Source organism: Muntiacus reevesi, chromosome 4 (genome assembly GCF_963930625.1).
Source record: "Muntiacus reevesi chromosome 4, mMunRee1.1, whole genome shotgun sequence".
NCBI lineage: Eukaryota > Metazoa > Chordata > Mammalia > Artiodactyla > Cervidae > Muntiacus > Muntiacus reevesi.
In genome coordinates, this window is record NC_089252.1 from 161,174,090 (window position 1) to 161,188,220 (window position 14,131).

The 14,131-nt window shown below is 35.0% G+C and overlaps 1 protein-coding gene across 1 annotated transcript in view; it reads right to left on the reverse strand.

Annotated features, from left to right (window-relative positions):
- Positions 1 to 501: 501 nt before the first annotated feature.
- The window catches only part of CAND1 (cullin associated and neddylation dissociated 1), a 34,284-nt gene continuing 20,654 nt past the window's right edge, over positions 502 to 14,131 (reverse strand). The window contains exons 7-15 of the mRNA XM_065934686.1: positions 13,021 to 13,166; positions 10,292 to 10,584; positions 8,575 to 8,716; positions 6,739 to 8,232; positions 5,743 to 5,838; positions 3,217 to 3,386; positions 2,976 to 3,140; positions 1,778 to 1,885; positions 502 to 1,063 (exon numbers count right to left, since the gene is read on the reverse strand). Coding sequence (XP_065790758.1) covers positions 839 to 1,063; positions 1,778 to 1,885; positions 2,976 to 3,140; positions 3,217 to 3,386; positions 5,743 to 5,838; positions 6,739 to 8,232; positions 8,575 to 8,716; positions 10,292 to 10,584; positions 13,021 to 13,166 — 2,839 coding nt within the window. The 3' untranslated portion in view covers positions 502 to 838. The remainder of the gene's footprint in view (positions 1,064 to 1,777; positions 1,886 to 2,975; positions 3,141 to 3,216; positions 3,387 to 5,742; positions 5,839 to 6,738; positions 8,233 to 8,574; positions 8,717 to 10,291; positions 10,585 to 13,020; positions 13,167 to 14,131) is intronic.

A 14,131-nucleotide genomic window follows, 5' to 3' on the forward strand; every position in this document is an offset into this window, starting at 1 on the left:
TCTAAGAAAATTTATAATAGAAAAAGTGGCAAACTGTTGTTTTGACTTGATTTGCTGAAAACACCCGCAAATTCACACTGGCATGAAGAAAACCAAAGTTTCAAAAGTTCACTCCCCTCTCTCTCCAGATATGTGTTTTCTGTGCAAAAATAAATATCTGAAAATTGCACTAATACAATAATACTTATTTTAACTTTTGTATTATGAATAATCTGCACATGCTGCTTTACAGACAATACATATTTGCAAACTTGCTCATGCAAAATTAGTGTGCGCAACAGGGATATTGTTAATCCCCATACTTAAAAAATGATACCCTATTGTCTCTCTTAAACCGCCAACCCCTCTGAAATGTAACAAGTCTTACACAGGTAATTCTTGTCTGCCAGCTAAAAATCAATTTATGTTGCTGAAACAAAGTTACACAAGAAAAAGAAACATGGTTTTTGTCTTGCAGAATTTTTGATTTTTAAATAAGAGAAAATTTATAAAAGAAAGAAATTCATGGTCACAAAATTTTAACATTTTAATCCTAAACATTACAGGGTAAATATACTGGACCCTATCTCCATCAATCCTAACGTTTAGTTGTCATTTTAAATGTTGCCCTAACCACTAAAACATTAGTGGTTTTACAACCTCTGGATTATGGAAATACATATTTCTGAAATAAATGCTACAAAAACAATGGAAGAAAGTCAAACTGTCTCCACGAAGGGAAAAAAAAAAAGTGGAACATTTTGAAGCTTTTAGATACTTCTCTTTTCATGTCTTATGATTAACCTGTCAAATCAGTGCATCATATGGTCAATGTAATGGTCCCAGGTTGAACAAATATCTAACTAGTGTCCATTGATTCCAAGTTAGTGGATGATGAATCTTTCTGGATACTTTCAAAGATGGCTGCCAGCTCAGGGTTAGAACTGATCTGTGACTGGAACTCACTCATCAGGGGACTCTTCTCTGCTTCTGGAATGGTTAGCAGCGCTGCCACTGCTCTCATGGCAGATCGCTTTAGTTCATCTTGCTTTTCAAACTCCTGCTTTACTGAGTTTGCTTTTACCTGGAACATTGAGTAAATTTATATTACATGCTATAAAAGGCAGCTCTTATACCAACAAAATCTAAGCACATAAAAATTAAGCAAAGCTACTCTTGCATAGATCTAAAAGGCACATTATTCTTCAAGCAGAGGTGTTTTGAAACTTTTTTAGCAATAGCTGTCTCCTTTTAAGGGAATATTTTTATACAAGGCCCATTATAAAAACCAGAGTAGGATCTGCTTAGCAAGTCCTATTTTGTCGTCCATCAAACTACTGTTTGATGTTACCATATCTGTTCATTATTCTTCAAACATGTCATGTACTGAAATCTCTGTGCCTTACCTCATATAATCATTTTTGTATGAAAAGTCTTGTTTCACTTTCTGAACCTAAAAATAATCCTGATTTTTTTAAGGTCCATTTTAAATACTGTCACGTGCATATATGAAGCCTTCTATGACTCCCACCCCCATTCGCCTCCTCCAACAGAATTAAACACTTCATCCTCTTTTGTGGCCTTATCACTTTAACCATATCAGTACTTTAAAAATGTGTCACACTGTTACAACAAACTTTTAAGAATAGCATTTAACAGTGGTAAGCTTTCTAAAACATCCACAATTTTTGAAGCCAACTGCTACATAAGGTGCCAGCACAGTTAAATTTGGAAAACCACAGTACAGAATCATCCTGAACATACCAAGTCTGGCCTAAATCAACAACATCAGTATTACCTTAGTTGTACATGTGGCACGTAATGGCTCAACAAGCCGGTCCAACCTCTGCAGTACTGCACTTGGACAAAGGGTAGACAATCTCACCAACATTAAAAATGTTAGCATCTATTACGAATAAAAAAGACAAAATTTAGATTCTGAATTTATTTTCTAAAGACAAATCCCAAATTCTGACAAAGCTTTTAAAAGAAAATGAGTAGCCTGTGCCACAATGTTTCATTTTTATGTAGTCTGCCATTTGGAATCACACAGAATTCAAATCTAAGAAATTTTAGCTACAAGTACTAAAGTTATCCTTCACATGGTCTGTGAGTACAGAACTAGAAAAGTGATTCTCAATCTTGACTGCACATGATTTACAGCTGGGGAGCTTTCCACTTTTTTTTTTTTTTTTTACTTCACTCATTGGGATAGGATCATAAACTAACTCTTCTTCAAAAAGTTCATGTACACCAAATGGAAAAAATCAGTAAGAAGATAACTAGAAGAAAAGCTTTATAACAAGTTTCTACTGTCTTATTAGATTTTTCTAAAAAACAAAACCAAAAAGTCTGCTTATTCAGATTAATCCATTAAGTCCAATAACCCACAGTCTTTTATCTTAAGACTATAAATTATAGAAGGATCCTATTCTTTCAGGGCTCTTTTCATTGAATTCTGGGAGAATCAGGTTATTCCATATTACATTATGGAAACATCAAAGTAAGAGTTCTGATAGTATGGCTGAATTCTGATAGTTCTGATAGTTGAGCTGAATACTGCTCAACTACCACTTCTGCCCTGCTTGATCAAAGGCCCTGAGGAGAAGATTTTTCAAATCACCCTTTTATAGTTCACATTTTAAATAGGAAGATAAAAAGCAGCTATAAGCAAAGATCATGCTCTAAGCCTAAGAGGTGGTAAAATTTCTTTGTGGTTGTGTCTACAGATAGCTTTGTGTATAACATCCTTTAACAACACTCTGATTCTCACTTCCTCCGCCAATGAAAAGGTTTCTGGATTTTCCTATGTGTCAACTGATGTCATTATACTGCACTGCTACTTTGTTTGCATATTAGAGAGTTTCTCACACACTAAAATCATGACAAGTAAACCAATCGTTCTCACTGAATAACAAGAGTAAATTACAAAGGTGAAAGTCACTAGCAAAAAGTATTCTTCTAAAACATTTTATCAACAGGCACAAACATCTCACCTTAATGTCATAATGGTCCTTCAAACCATCTTCAACGTGATTAAGAAATTCAAAGATATCAAGTCTATCCAGACAACTATCTAGAAGTGTGTACATACACTCAAAAGCTGCCTTTCTAATATCCAGGCCATCATCAACTGTATGCTTAAACGGACCCATTTCTACCTGTTGAAATACAAAGATATGTAAATATTCTAGAAAGTAAAGGACAAGCTTAGGTAAACAGTGTAATCTAACATACCTCTCTTATGAGCTCCTTTCTAACTTTTGTTTCATTATAAAGATGTGGAAGAACAGTATCCAGAAGATCCCTTATTAATGATGGCTTATTATGTGCTGCTGAGTTGAATGTGACCAAAGCTACTCTTCTTACATTTAAATCTGGGTCTTCTAATGTTTTTAGGAAATCACCTGAAGAAGTCAAAGAGAAGCAACGTAGTTATATGGCAAGCTTAAAATTAAATAAGCATTATATTGATATTTTACTAGTGTTGGTATTATTGCTATTTCTTCAATGTGGATCATGAAATATGATGAAATACTAAGTGAACTATATAATTTCTTTTGACAACAGTTAAACCATCACATCTGAATGTGAGTGCATTTAATTGATAATCCTATTCTCAGCACCTTTAAATGCAGGAGTGGGGGCCCCCAAAGCTCCCAATTACTTTTATAGATAGTAGTTGATAAAAAGGTGGGTGGCAAAGAGAAGTGATGGAGTCAGCAACCATAAGAACTAGTAACATGAATGACTCTCCTTAAAGTTCAAAATTAGTACTCACACTAAGAAAACCACCAACAGAAGTGGAATTTTTTTTTTATTCAAAAAGTACTTATTGAGCATTTATGGCATGAGGCACTGGGGATACAGCTGTGGGCAAGTCAAATTTATGCTCATATGAAGTTTACATTATATGTATGCTATAGTTTACATCCCAAAGGTGAAATCTTAAAACCTGACTTCAAAAGGTAAACAAGGGTGGGGACAGATCCACTGCTGGAATACTGTTAACAAGTGTACAATTTATCAGATGACAGAGAAATGTGCCTCCAAAAGCTTATTTTTATCTTTAACAAGAAATGTATAAATTGACAAGAGGTCTAAGAGTAGAAAAGAAGGAAACTGAAGCCTAACATAAGACAAAAAACTAGAGAAAGTGCCCAGCCACTCTAAACACAGATACAAGTCTGACTGTTCTTGCACATGGGGGAAAGAATATAGTGCGAAGATCTTTGGAGTCACACAGACAGTGATGCAAATCGCTTCACTTGTCAACTATAAGACTGACTTCTAGCAATTTATCATAGGCAAGAGCCTCAGTTTCCCAGTTTATAAAGTGAGAATTATAAACTTTTAGGGCCACGGAACAGAATAAATAGCATGTACGTTACTGAACACAGGGTCTGGCACATGTATTCATTCGTAGCTATTCATCAACATGTTATCTCAACCCTATGATAAGTAATCTTTTAGAATACATGGTGGGGAAAAGGTGCCAGAAGACTTAAATGTATCACAACAGCAATTTGATAAAATGGGAGATGAAACAAAAGCTTCAAACATCATAGATTGGTAACCTCAAGATTGATCACCCAGGCAAGTTCTGACTACAAAAAAGGTTAAGAGACAGCTTGTATTCAAAATGAATTTAAAGCTCCTCACCTTGGTCTGTTTAGAATTACTATGATGGTAAATTGCTTTTAAGTAAAGTTCCTAAAGTACTGTTATGATTATGGACAAATAGTGACACAATCTAGGATTAGTGGTCGCCAACAACTTGGTCTAGGAATTTCAATTTTAAACAACCAGAATGATCATCATCTAACAGTAACTACACCAGTGACACACACTTGCTGACTGCTGTCAACCTAGAAAGATGTCTCTAGAGATCTGGCACAGGTCTCTTCCTTTGTGCTATCTTGTACAATGCCAAAAATGAGAGTAAACAAAGAAAATAAAGGGGAGGAGAACAAAGGCAAGAATCTTCTGACAGAGACTTCCTATGAATTATCTCTACATCTCAGCATTCGCATCCATTTATTCTCTATGTCCCTCTTACTCTGAACTAGTAATCCCTTTGTGTAGTTCATTTAGACTGTGTTTTTGCCCCTTCTGGCCCACTGCAGAATGGAATGAAGTGGCTAAGTTTCTATGCATACCCCTCTATCCTCTCTGCTGATATCCCCATTCTTTTGTCAAGAAAACACAAAGAATTTAGCTAAAGACCCTAGGGAAACTGATGATGAAAGCAACGTAGGAAGTTATAAAATCATGAAAAATAATAGAGACGACCTTTTTCTCTCTTGATTATCTCCTCTTAGGCTGACAGGGCTAAATACCTCAAGAATTATCTTTTTTAAAAGTCTTAAATTTCCACCTTAAATTTAGAAGCCTCCACAGAGCCCCTTGGGAGCTATAGGGATATAAGTAATAACAGAAAATTCAGCCATCACAGCTCAAATGAGATTCATGTACAACTGGGAAGAACTTCAGACTGGTCAGCTCATGTAACACTTCCCTTTACCCATTAGTTTACTTTAGGTCATTTCCAAAACTCTATCATCAAATGTGTAGTCGACTTTAAAGACATCCTAGCATATTTACCTAATTTCAATTATTTGCAAAATTATGTTTTTAATGAAACAATTACCAGACCCTTAAAAGTATTTTAGTTCCTTGGAGATATATTTAGCTACTGAAATGATTTGGGTTTTGACAATTAACTACCATTTATGGAGTATTTTCATCTTCATTTCCACTTACCTATGCAGTTCTTTAACAGTGGATCAATAGGTTGTGGATGATCAGAAATAGTAAACTTCACAGCTGTAACCACTGAGCTTCGGGCATATGATGAACCTAATTAAAAATAAATTTTAAGTCTACTGGTATTTAAGTCCGCTAAAATCCATGGACATCTTTATCATTTTCAAACCACTTCAAGTAATATCAGTGTCTGTAACTCCTTAAAATTCCTTCTCTGATCAAGAAGGGTATTTCTTCTTTCCCTCAGGATACTAGTGGAGCAAAGTTTATTCATTTTGTGAAATATAATCTCACTAGATCTCAAAAGGAACAATTTCTTCCAAGGAGGCAGCCTGAGAAACCAGCAGTGAAGGATCTACCCCTCCTAAAAGGAAACTGGTTTAACCACATCAGCAGATAAGATTATCAAATTTTTTATTAAAAATGGAAGCAATTTCTAAGAATGAATGGCCATTATTACCTTCTCCTTGGATAATAAGGGTTAACACTGGTAAATCTGAAAACTGTTACCAGAATTTTTCATTTGAACTTAGTTCACCAATTTTAGTACTGTAATTAATATAAGCATGGTACCCTGGCTTTATTAATTCAAGAGACATCTATCTTTTCAACATTAAGACAAGAGAGTAACATTAAAATATATTAAACACTAGAAATGACACCAGATTTATTTAATCATTATCTAACTACACTCCAATTCTTTTAAACAACAAAATATCATTTGAACATGGCTCCATATCGTAAGTTCTACATGTAACAAGATACAGCATTAGTCCTCTTTCCAGGCAACCAAATACTAATAAGAATTTTGGGGGGGAAGGGGAGGGGAGAGAGGCTCAAAAGGGAGGGGAGATATATATATGTATATATATAATTATGATTGATTCATGTTGTTTTTCAGCAGAAATCAATACAACACTGTAAAGCCATTTTTCTCCAGTCAAAAATTTTTAAAAATAAAAATTTCTTAAATAAGAAAATCTAGGTACCCACCTGATATTAAATACCCCTTAAGCCGTGGAAGGAGAGTTTCTGGATCAATTAGAGTGAGTTTGCCCAGACATTCAGCAACAACATTTCTGGTTCCTTCTTCTGCACACTCACAGTGCTTTAGCAATAAGGCCCAGATGTTTTCAACATACGGTTTAAGGCCCACCACTGATGCAGAGCTAATAATTTCCTTCAAGGAATGAAGCAGTAGATACTGCCTTTTGGGTTGACTGGTTATTTCTTGTAAGACAAACGGCAGGTACTCGGGAAGGTTGCCCACACTAATGCTGCCTAACGCATAGGATGCAGCTGATTTGACTTCTTCACTAGGAGATGAGAAGGCTTCTAATATGACAGACTTTAGTTCCAGCTGCCCACTTAAGTCAATATGATGCCCAACTTCTCCAAGAGACAGTAGAGCTAAGAGGCGAATTGAATCTGTAGACCTTGAGTTCTTCACATCTTGAATAAACTGACCTACTACAGCTGGTCCTTCTTTAGGGCATGCTCGAGTAAGAGCAGCTACACACTTGGCAATAGAATAATAAGACTGCTTATGAGTAAGAGCTGTGCTCTGAGAATAAACTGGGCCAGTGAGCATGCGCAACAAATCCATATATCCTAGATTATTTGTTCCAGTAACCACCAGAGCTTGGAAAAAGTCTAGCATGGCGCTAAGAGCTCCCCCTTGCAATAAAGGTGATCTAACAAGTCCAATAAGTTCATTGAGAATGGATCCACTTATCTTGGAAAGGGAGGAGGGATACACTTTTGCTAGTGTGGTTAGAAAACTGATAGCCATCTGTGAAACATGCATATCACTTTCGCTGATAAGAGGTGGGAGCTCATCTAGAACTGCATCAATCATGGCAGCAGTCAAGCTGTCACTATAGTTTTTAATTAGAATATCTAGAGCAGAAAGCGTACCCAGTTTCAAAGCTCTCTGGTTTTTCCTGAGAAACGAGGCAAGGATAGGAACCCCTTCTCCCAGGACAGGCCTCAAATCTATCTTCAAAGGGGACCCAGCAATCAGTGTCAATGCCTTCACTGTAGTTAACCGTGTAATCTCATTCTTCAGTCTCTCCAAGAAAATTTGAAGTGTATTAGGCAAATCAGAGCCCAAATTGTCTCCAAGGTTGCAAATAATTTGTCCCATACAGGAAATAGCCCTTTCCTTGACTTCCTGATCAATGTCAGCTGCTTTTAACCTCTTAATGGTACAGGTAAATAGATCTTTGATGTAAGGAGTCGCATCAAACGAGGAAGGCTGATCTAAAGGACGAATTACTTTGACAAGTTGTTGAGTAACAAGAAGAGCTTCAGATGTAATCTTGTAAAATGGGTCTCCAACACAAGCCACCACTGGGGGGACCAAAGCTTGAACGTGAGGATGGAAGACTTGAGGAGAGTGGTTACAGAGGATTACATATAGACAGGACAAAGCATCGATCTTCAAATTTGATGAGCTTGATTTATCATTCAGTGAGAAAATGATTCCTAAAAACCCAACCAAAAAAGAAAAATCCAATATTTTTATGCATGACAACTTTATGAAAGCAAAATTATAAAACTAATTCCTAAAAGACTGCTGAAGTTTCCACTTTATATTATCTCTAAAGTAATAGAAATTCCACAAGCTCTGATAAATATTAAAGTAAAATAGTTTAGGGTATGGTTTTAAACTTTTTACTTTTAACTTTAGATATTCAATATTCCTATTAAAAAGTTAGTTCCATGTGCAAATTAAGTTGTCACAAATCATCCTTTTCAAGGAAACAGTTATTTAAGCTTGTCTAAGTCTTAATAAATCCCAAAAGTGATATACTATTTCTTGCATACCTGGTACAAGTACAGGAATGTGTTGTGTCAGGGCCCCGGGTAATACATTTACCAGTTCAGTTAACATGTTAAAACAACACTGTCGGGTCTTCACGCTTTTCTCTTTCATCTGTTTGTGCAGAGCTTTAACAATGTTTGGAACCTGTAATTATCAAGTGCTCATTAGCTGGTTCAGTTATGGGTACTTCCTCAGTTCACTTAACACAAATTACAAGGGATGGGGACAAATGGAAGAATTTTTCTGGTCAAATTCCTAATTCTGCTAACCGCTAACAATTTGTTCGATACAAACTTTGTTGCATCTACTATACATGTTCTCTTGTAACTATATTTGCTTGATACTGATAAATAGAGAAAAGCTATCATTAGCTTTCTACAGAGCAACAGAATAGCCTTTCTTGATTAATTTTACTCATGAAATGCATAAGACTAAATAGAAATCTAAATAATAATTTTCAACCAAGACTTTAGGAACACAATTTATAAACTTAAATAGTACATATAAGCAATTGAAGGAAAAAAGACAAATTATGGAAACGAAATCATTAAATGGGTCCTTGTTTTTGCTTTTTGTTGGCTCTTATAATGAAATCAACCTCACTTCAAATGTAGTTACAAGCAGCAGGAATATGAGTCAAAGACATCACTTCTATACTTTCTAATGTTAGTGAAACCTAAATAGGGTATTTGCTAATAAGTCTTAAGGATAGCAGGATACAGACACATACCATATTGAACAATGATGTGAGAACTAGAGGCAAAAGAAAACACCTATCTAATTAATTCATCATAGCACCATCAGAATTTTTTGTGATTTTTATCTGCTTTCCATATACTTAGGTCAATTACTTACGTCTTGGATACACTTTCTTTTTCTTCTACAATTAATCTTCAGTATTCACCTTTAAGTTCACCACAATCTTTTAAAATTTTTTTACTACTTAAAACAAAATAGCTATGACACAGACATCCCTTCTCCTGGTTTAGTGTTTAGTCTCTCTAAGATCTCTTCTGTAATCCACAGAAATGGACATGTATGTACCCCAGGGGCTGCTCTAGAGACTACATGTAAGATAGGAAAACACCTAGTGTGCACTAAATATTCAGTAAATGGGGACTATACAGACCTAATACTTAGATCCTAAAAAAGATGTTCTAAAGTGAAAAAATATGTATTTTATCAATAATAGGTGGCATTTAAAATCAGTAATAATATCAATAATGATACGTGGCAATATAAAGCCTGTGTGGTAGGCTTCACTGTATGTTTAAACAGAGCATATCATTTCCACCTTGGGTAGACAGTTTTAAGTAAACCATTACTACAAATGAGAAAAGTGAGGCTTAATAAAATGTCTAAATAAATTGTCCAAGACCACATACACACAGAGTCCTAACTGCTCTAAATTAGAAGAGAAAGAAGCTATGAACACAAGTAGTCCAATTCTACTGCCTTAAGATTTCTCCATTAATACATCAAAGATAATGATATTTTATTGAATCTTAAAGCTAATATTGTTCAGCCAAGAAAAATCAATAAAACTTCAATCAGAATAAATTGTAAGTAATGTTATATGAGGATCCATAAACTATTATACAAACATATCCCAGAAATGTTTCTCTAAAGCTATTCTGGAACTCCTATTTCCATACAAAAACACCATCTTAAAAGATCACATTTACCAGCAGGACTTTCAAAACCACGCTTTAAACTGACCTGACTCTGAAGCATTGTTAAAGGTGTTTCTCCCTGTTCCATTGCGTCAGGATCACACAGCCAACTTTGCACAGGACGAGTTTGCTTCAAAAGAGAAAGGTACGCATGAAATACATCTGCCTTTACATTCTCTTCACGCTCTTTAAATCTGGATATCAGTGCAGGAGAGACGGTCTTGTAGAATTCTGGAAGCATTTCATGCCTTGTGCTAACTACAGCATCCAAGCACTTAGCAGCTGCACGTCTCACTTTCCAACTCATGTCATCATCGTCACTGTATTCATCATCACTCCCTAAAGAGAAGTTTTAATGTTAACAGACTATTAAACATAAGAAAAGTTTAATACAGAAAGTAAACTGATACTCATAACTAAGATAGTTTTCTAACTTTTAAGATATACAGCCAGAGATAGGTTTAAAAAGAACATAAACCAGAAGCAGTGTTTACTTAAAAATCTACACATAAACCTCTAAAGAAAAATGATCTGATTGTGTTTTTAATTTGTTAAACATGTTCTTGTTGATCCAATGAGCTGCTTATTAACTATCATTTATTAACACATTAAACTCTTCAGATTACAAATATGTGTAAATGTCCCAACCTTTTAAATAATATGAATAAAAGTTCAATTCAAAAGATTCACTTGACACTTCAGGAAAATCAAACAACTGGGGAGTTTATAAGATAAACCATAAAAATAATGATCACCAATGGCATATCACACTGTGAAACTAATTTTTCAGGGGAGAAAAAAGAATTCTGACATTAGCTTTGTTTGTGGGTACATGGCTTTCCACTAAATTTGTTGATGGGCTATTAGGAACAAATATGCATATTCTCAACTTATCAAAATATTATCTTAATATAGCTTAAAGAAGCTATACTTTCTCAGTTACAACAATAAAATTCTGTCCACAGAATAGAGCACTAGCTTCTCCAAACTCCTGCTAAACATTACAATATTCTAAGCTTAAGTATTAATAATTCCATCTCACTTATACCAAAAACTGTTAAATCAAGGCATTTGATTTGAAGAAAAATTACAGGGCACTATCAAGTAGACTATTTAAAGCAAATAAGTAAAAGAAAAATTTCCAGTGGCAACCCAACTATGGGAATAACTTTACAGAAATATACTTTATTGAAGAAGTTATAAAAATTAAATAGCCTAATAACTAAAATTATGGTTACATAAGTCACAATAACACTATGATAAAAAAAATATTAGGTATGAGAAAATGATTAGGTGCAATACAGAAAGTAAGAAGGCTAAAAAGGGAGACAGGAGTATGCAGTATGGGAAAGTCCTGAGATGGGAGACTGGATGAGGGAGGTATGTAAAAGAAGTGATCAGGTATAACCGCAAAGTTTTTGGCCTGAGAAACTAAGGAGAATAGAGGTGCTATTCTGAGATGGAGAAGTCTAAAGAAGAAACAGGTTAATGACCAGGCAGTGGAGGAAGGGTGGGAAGAAGATATTTTGGACATCTGGGCAGTGTATCAATTAAGCAGTTTTGCATATATGAACCTGGAATTAACAGGAAAGATCTGGGATAAAGTTTGGGTTTTCAGCATATTCATATTAAAGCCAAAAGACTAGATGAGATCAACAAGATTACAAGAAGTCAAGAACTGAGTGCAGAAATACTCCACAGTTTAGTGATCAAGGTGATGAAGACGAATCAGCACAGGGACCGAGAAGGAATAATCACAAAGACAGGACTAAAAGCAGGAGAATATGACTTTGGGGCAGTGAAGTAAGGAAACGCTGCTGGAAAGTGAGGAACAGGCAGAGTCAAACATCTGAGGTCACGAGCAGTCACTGCAAGACTGGATTCAAAAGAAAAGGGGGAAAGGAGCTGGCGAGCATTTATTCTTTCGAGTTCTGTTACAGTGCAGAGAAACTGAGCAGCATCTGTTAAGAGTCTAAGATGAGATTAAGAGAGCGTTTTTGTACCTTTCTTTTTTTTTAAGATGGATGAAATTACAGACTTTAGAGCAAAGGCATTACCTAAATTCATTCAAAGAATCAAACGTAAAAGTATAATTAACAGGAAATCCACCAACACATACACCCAATAACTTACTTAAACACTGCTATTATGATTCTTTATGGAACAGAGACAACCACACACGAGCAACCCTGTGCCCTGTGCTCTCCTTTCCAGTAAGTACCACAAATCTCAGCACCGCCACATCAATCTCAGGGACCTCAGAAATACTTGTATTATTCATGAAAGTTAAGTGGAGACTCAAATAATACTTAAAATTTCTCATTAAAAGTAACTGCATAAAACAAACCAAACTGCTAGGAATATGTTATCTATAGGTACAATTTTAAAAATAAGATTCATTTCCCTCCTTACAAAAACACTGTGCAATCACTGATAAGTGCTTGCCAAGAGAAAAATACTTAGTAACATTTTTTTCAGCTTATTTAAAAAAATTAAATTGGGACAGAGTAATTTTGTTCTCTACTTTTCATTCAACTTATTAACTGCTTTAACAAATATTTACCTAGAACATGATTTTGAAAATGTTGCATACAGTTCAATACCTGGATGCCCCGTAATTAAATCGACTTGCTCTTGCTGAATATCGTGGTTATTCACACTTTCACTATTATAAGCAAGCAAGCAAACAGTAGATTCTGGGGCTAAGAATCATCTCCATCTATAATTAGTTCTTTCATGAAAATATAACAAATCCTTCTACTTAATTTGAAATACCTTGGTCGTCATCATCACCACCATCTGCATCCATGGCGTTTTCATCTTCATCTTCATCATCATAATTATAATTAGGATCATAAGTAAGATACTTAAGACATATACTTATAATGGTAGAAACATGGGGATACACTTCCTTAGGACATCTGTAGAAAAAACAAAAGCTGCCTTGAATAATTGTACTTATCTTCTTGATTCAATATCTGTCAACTTTATTACCAGATTTTGTCTTCCCTCTCACTTCCTTCCCTCTCACTGACTTCATGTTTTAGAAGAGATTTACTTTCCAAATTACTCTTTTTTAATCAATTTTAAGATGAACTCTTCCCTCCTACCACCACCACCACCATTTTAACACTTTTGAAGTCAGGATGATTCTTACAATAAATGGTATGATATGGTTAGTGTGGGGTCATACAAAGAGAGATCTGTATACACTCTATCTTTTCAACATACAACTATAACACAAAGGCCAAATAAATGCATTCTTCAGTAACTAGCATTACTGGTGAAAATGGCAGGGTACATTAATTTAGGTTTTGTCGTATAACAAACTTACTATTACTACAAACAGCAACAGTCAAGTCACAAAACGCTGCGCTACAATGCTGTCAATTCTAGCCAGGAGTGGGGGGGGGGGGACAATCTCGCTACTTAGCCAGTGTGATCTTCTCACACATAAATACAGTTATTATTAGAACCAAGGTTTTCAAACTGAGAATCACTGCTCTAGCAAAATAGATGTAACAGATCTCAAAAATTGTTGAGGAGATACAAAATTCACTAGTATGTATTTCTGACCAGATAATTAATTTCTTCTGGTAAACCACATTAAGACAACTGAAAGACAATTATATAGACCTTTCTCAAGTTCTTTAAGTTCTAACAGTAAGGAGGAAACATTTCAAAATAAATGTGACAACTGCATTTTAAAATAAAGATGATATTCACCTCAAATACTGTATTGTTATCACTTTTTAAAACTTAATTAAAACATCTGAAATTCAAAATTCAACCCAGCTGTGAGTAAAATAATCCATTTTTCCTCACCCACCAAATCTAGATGTTCATTATTCTATTCTTAAGAAAAAATTTTATTTGAAAAATAGAG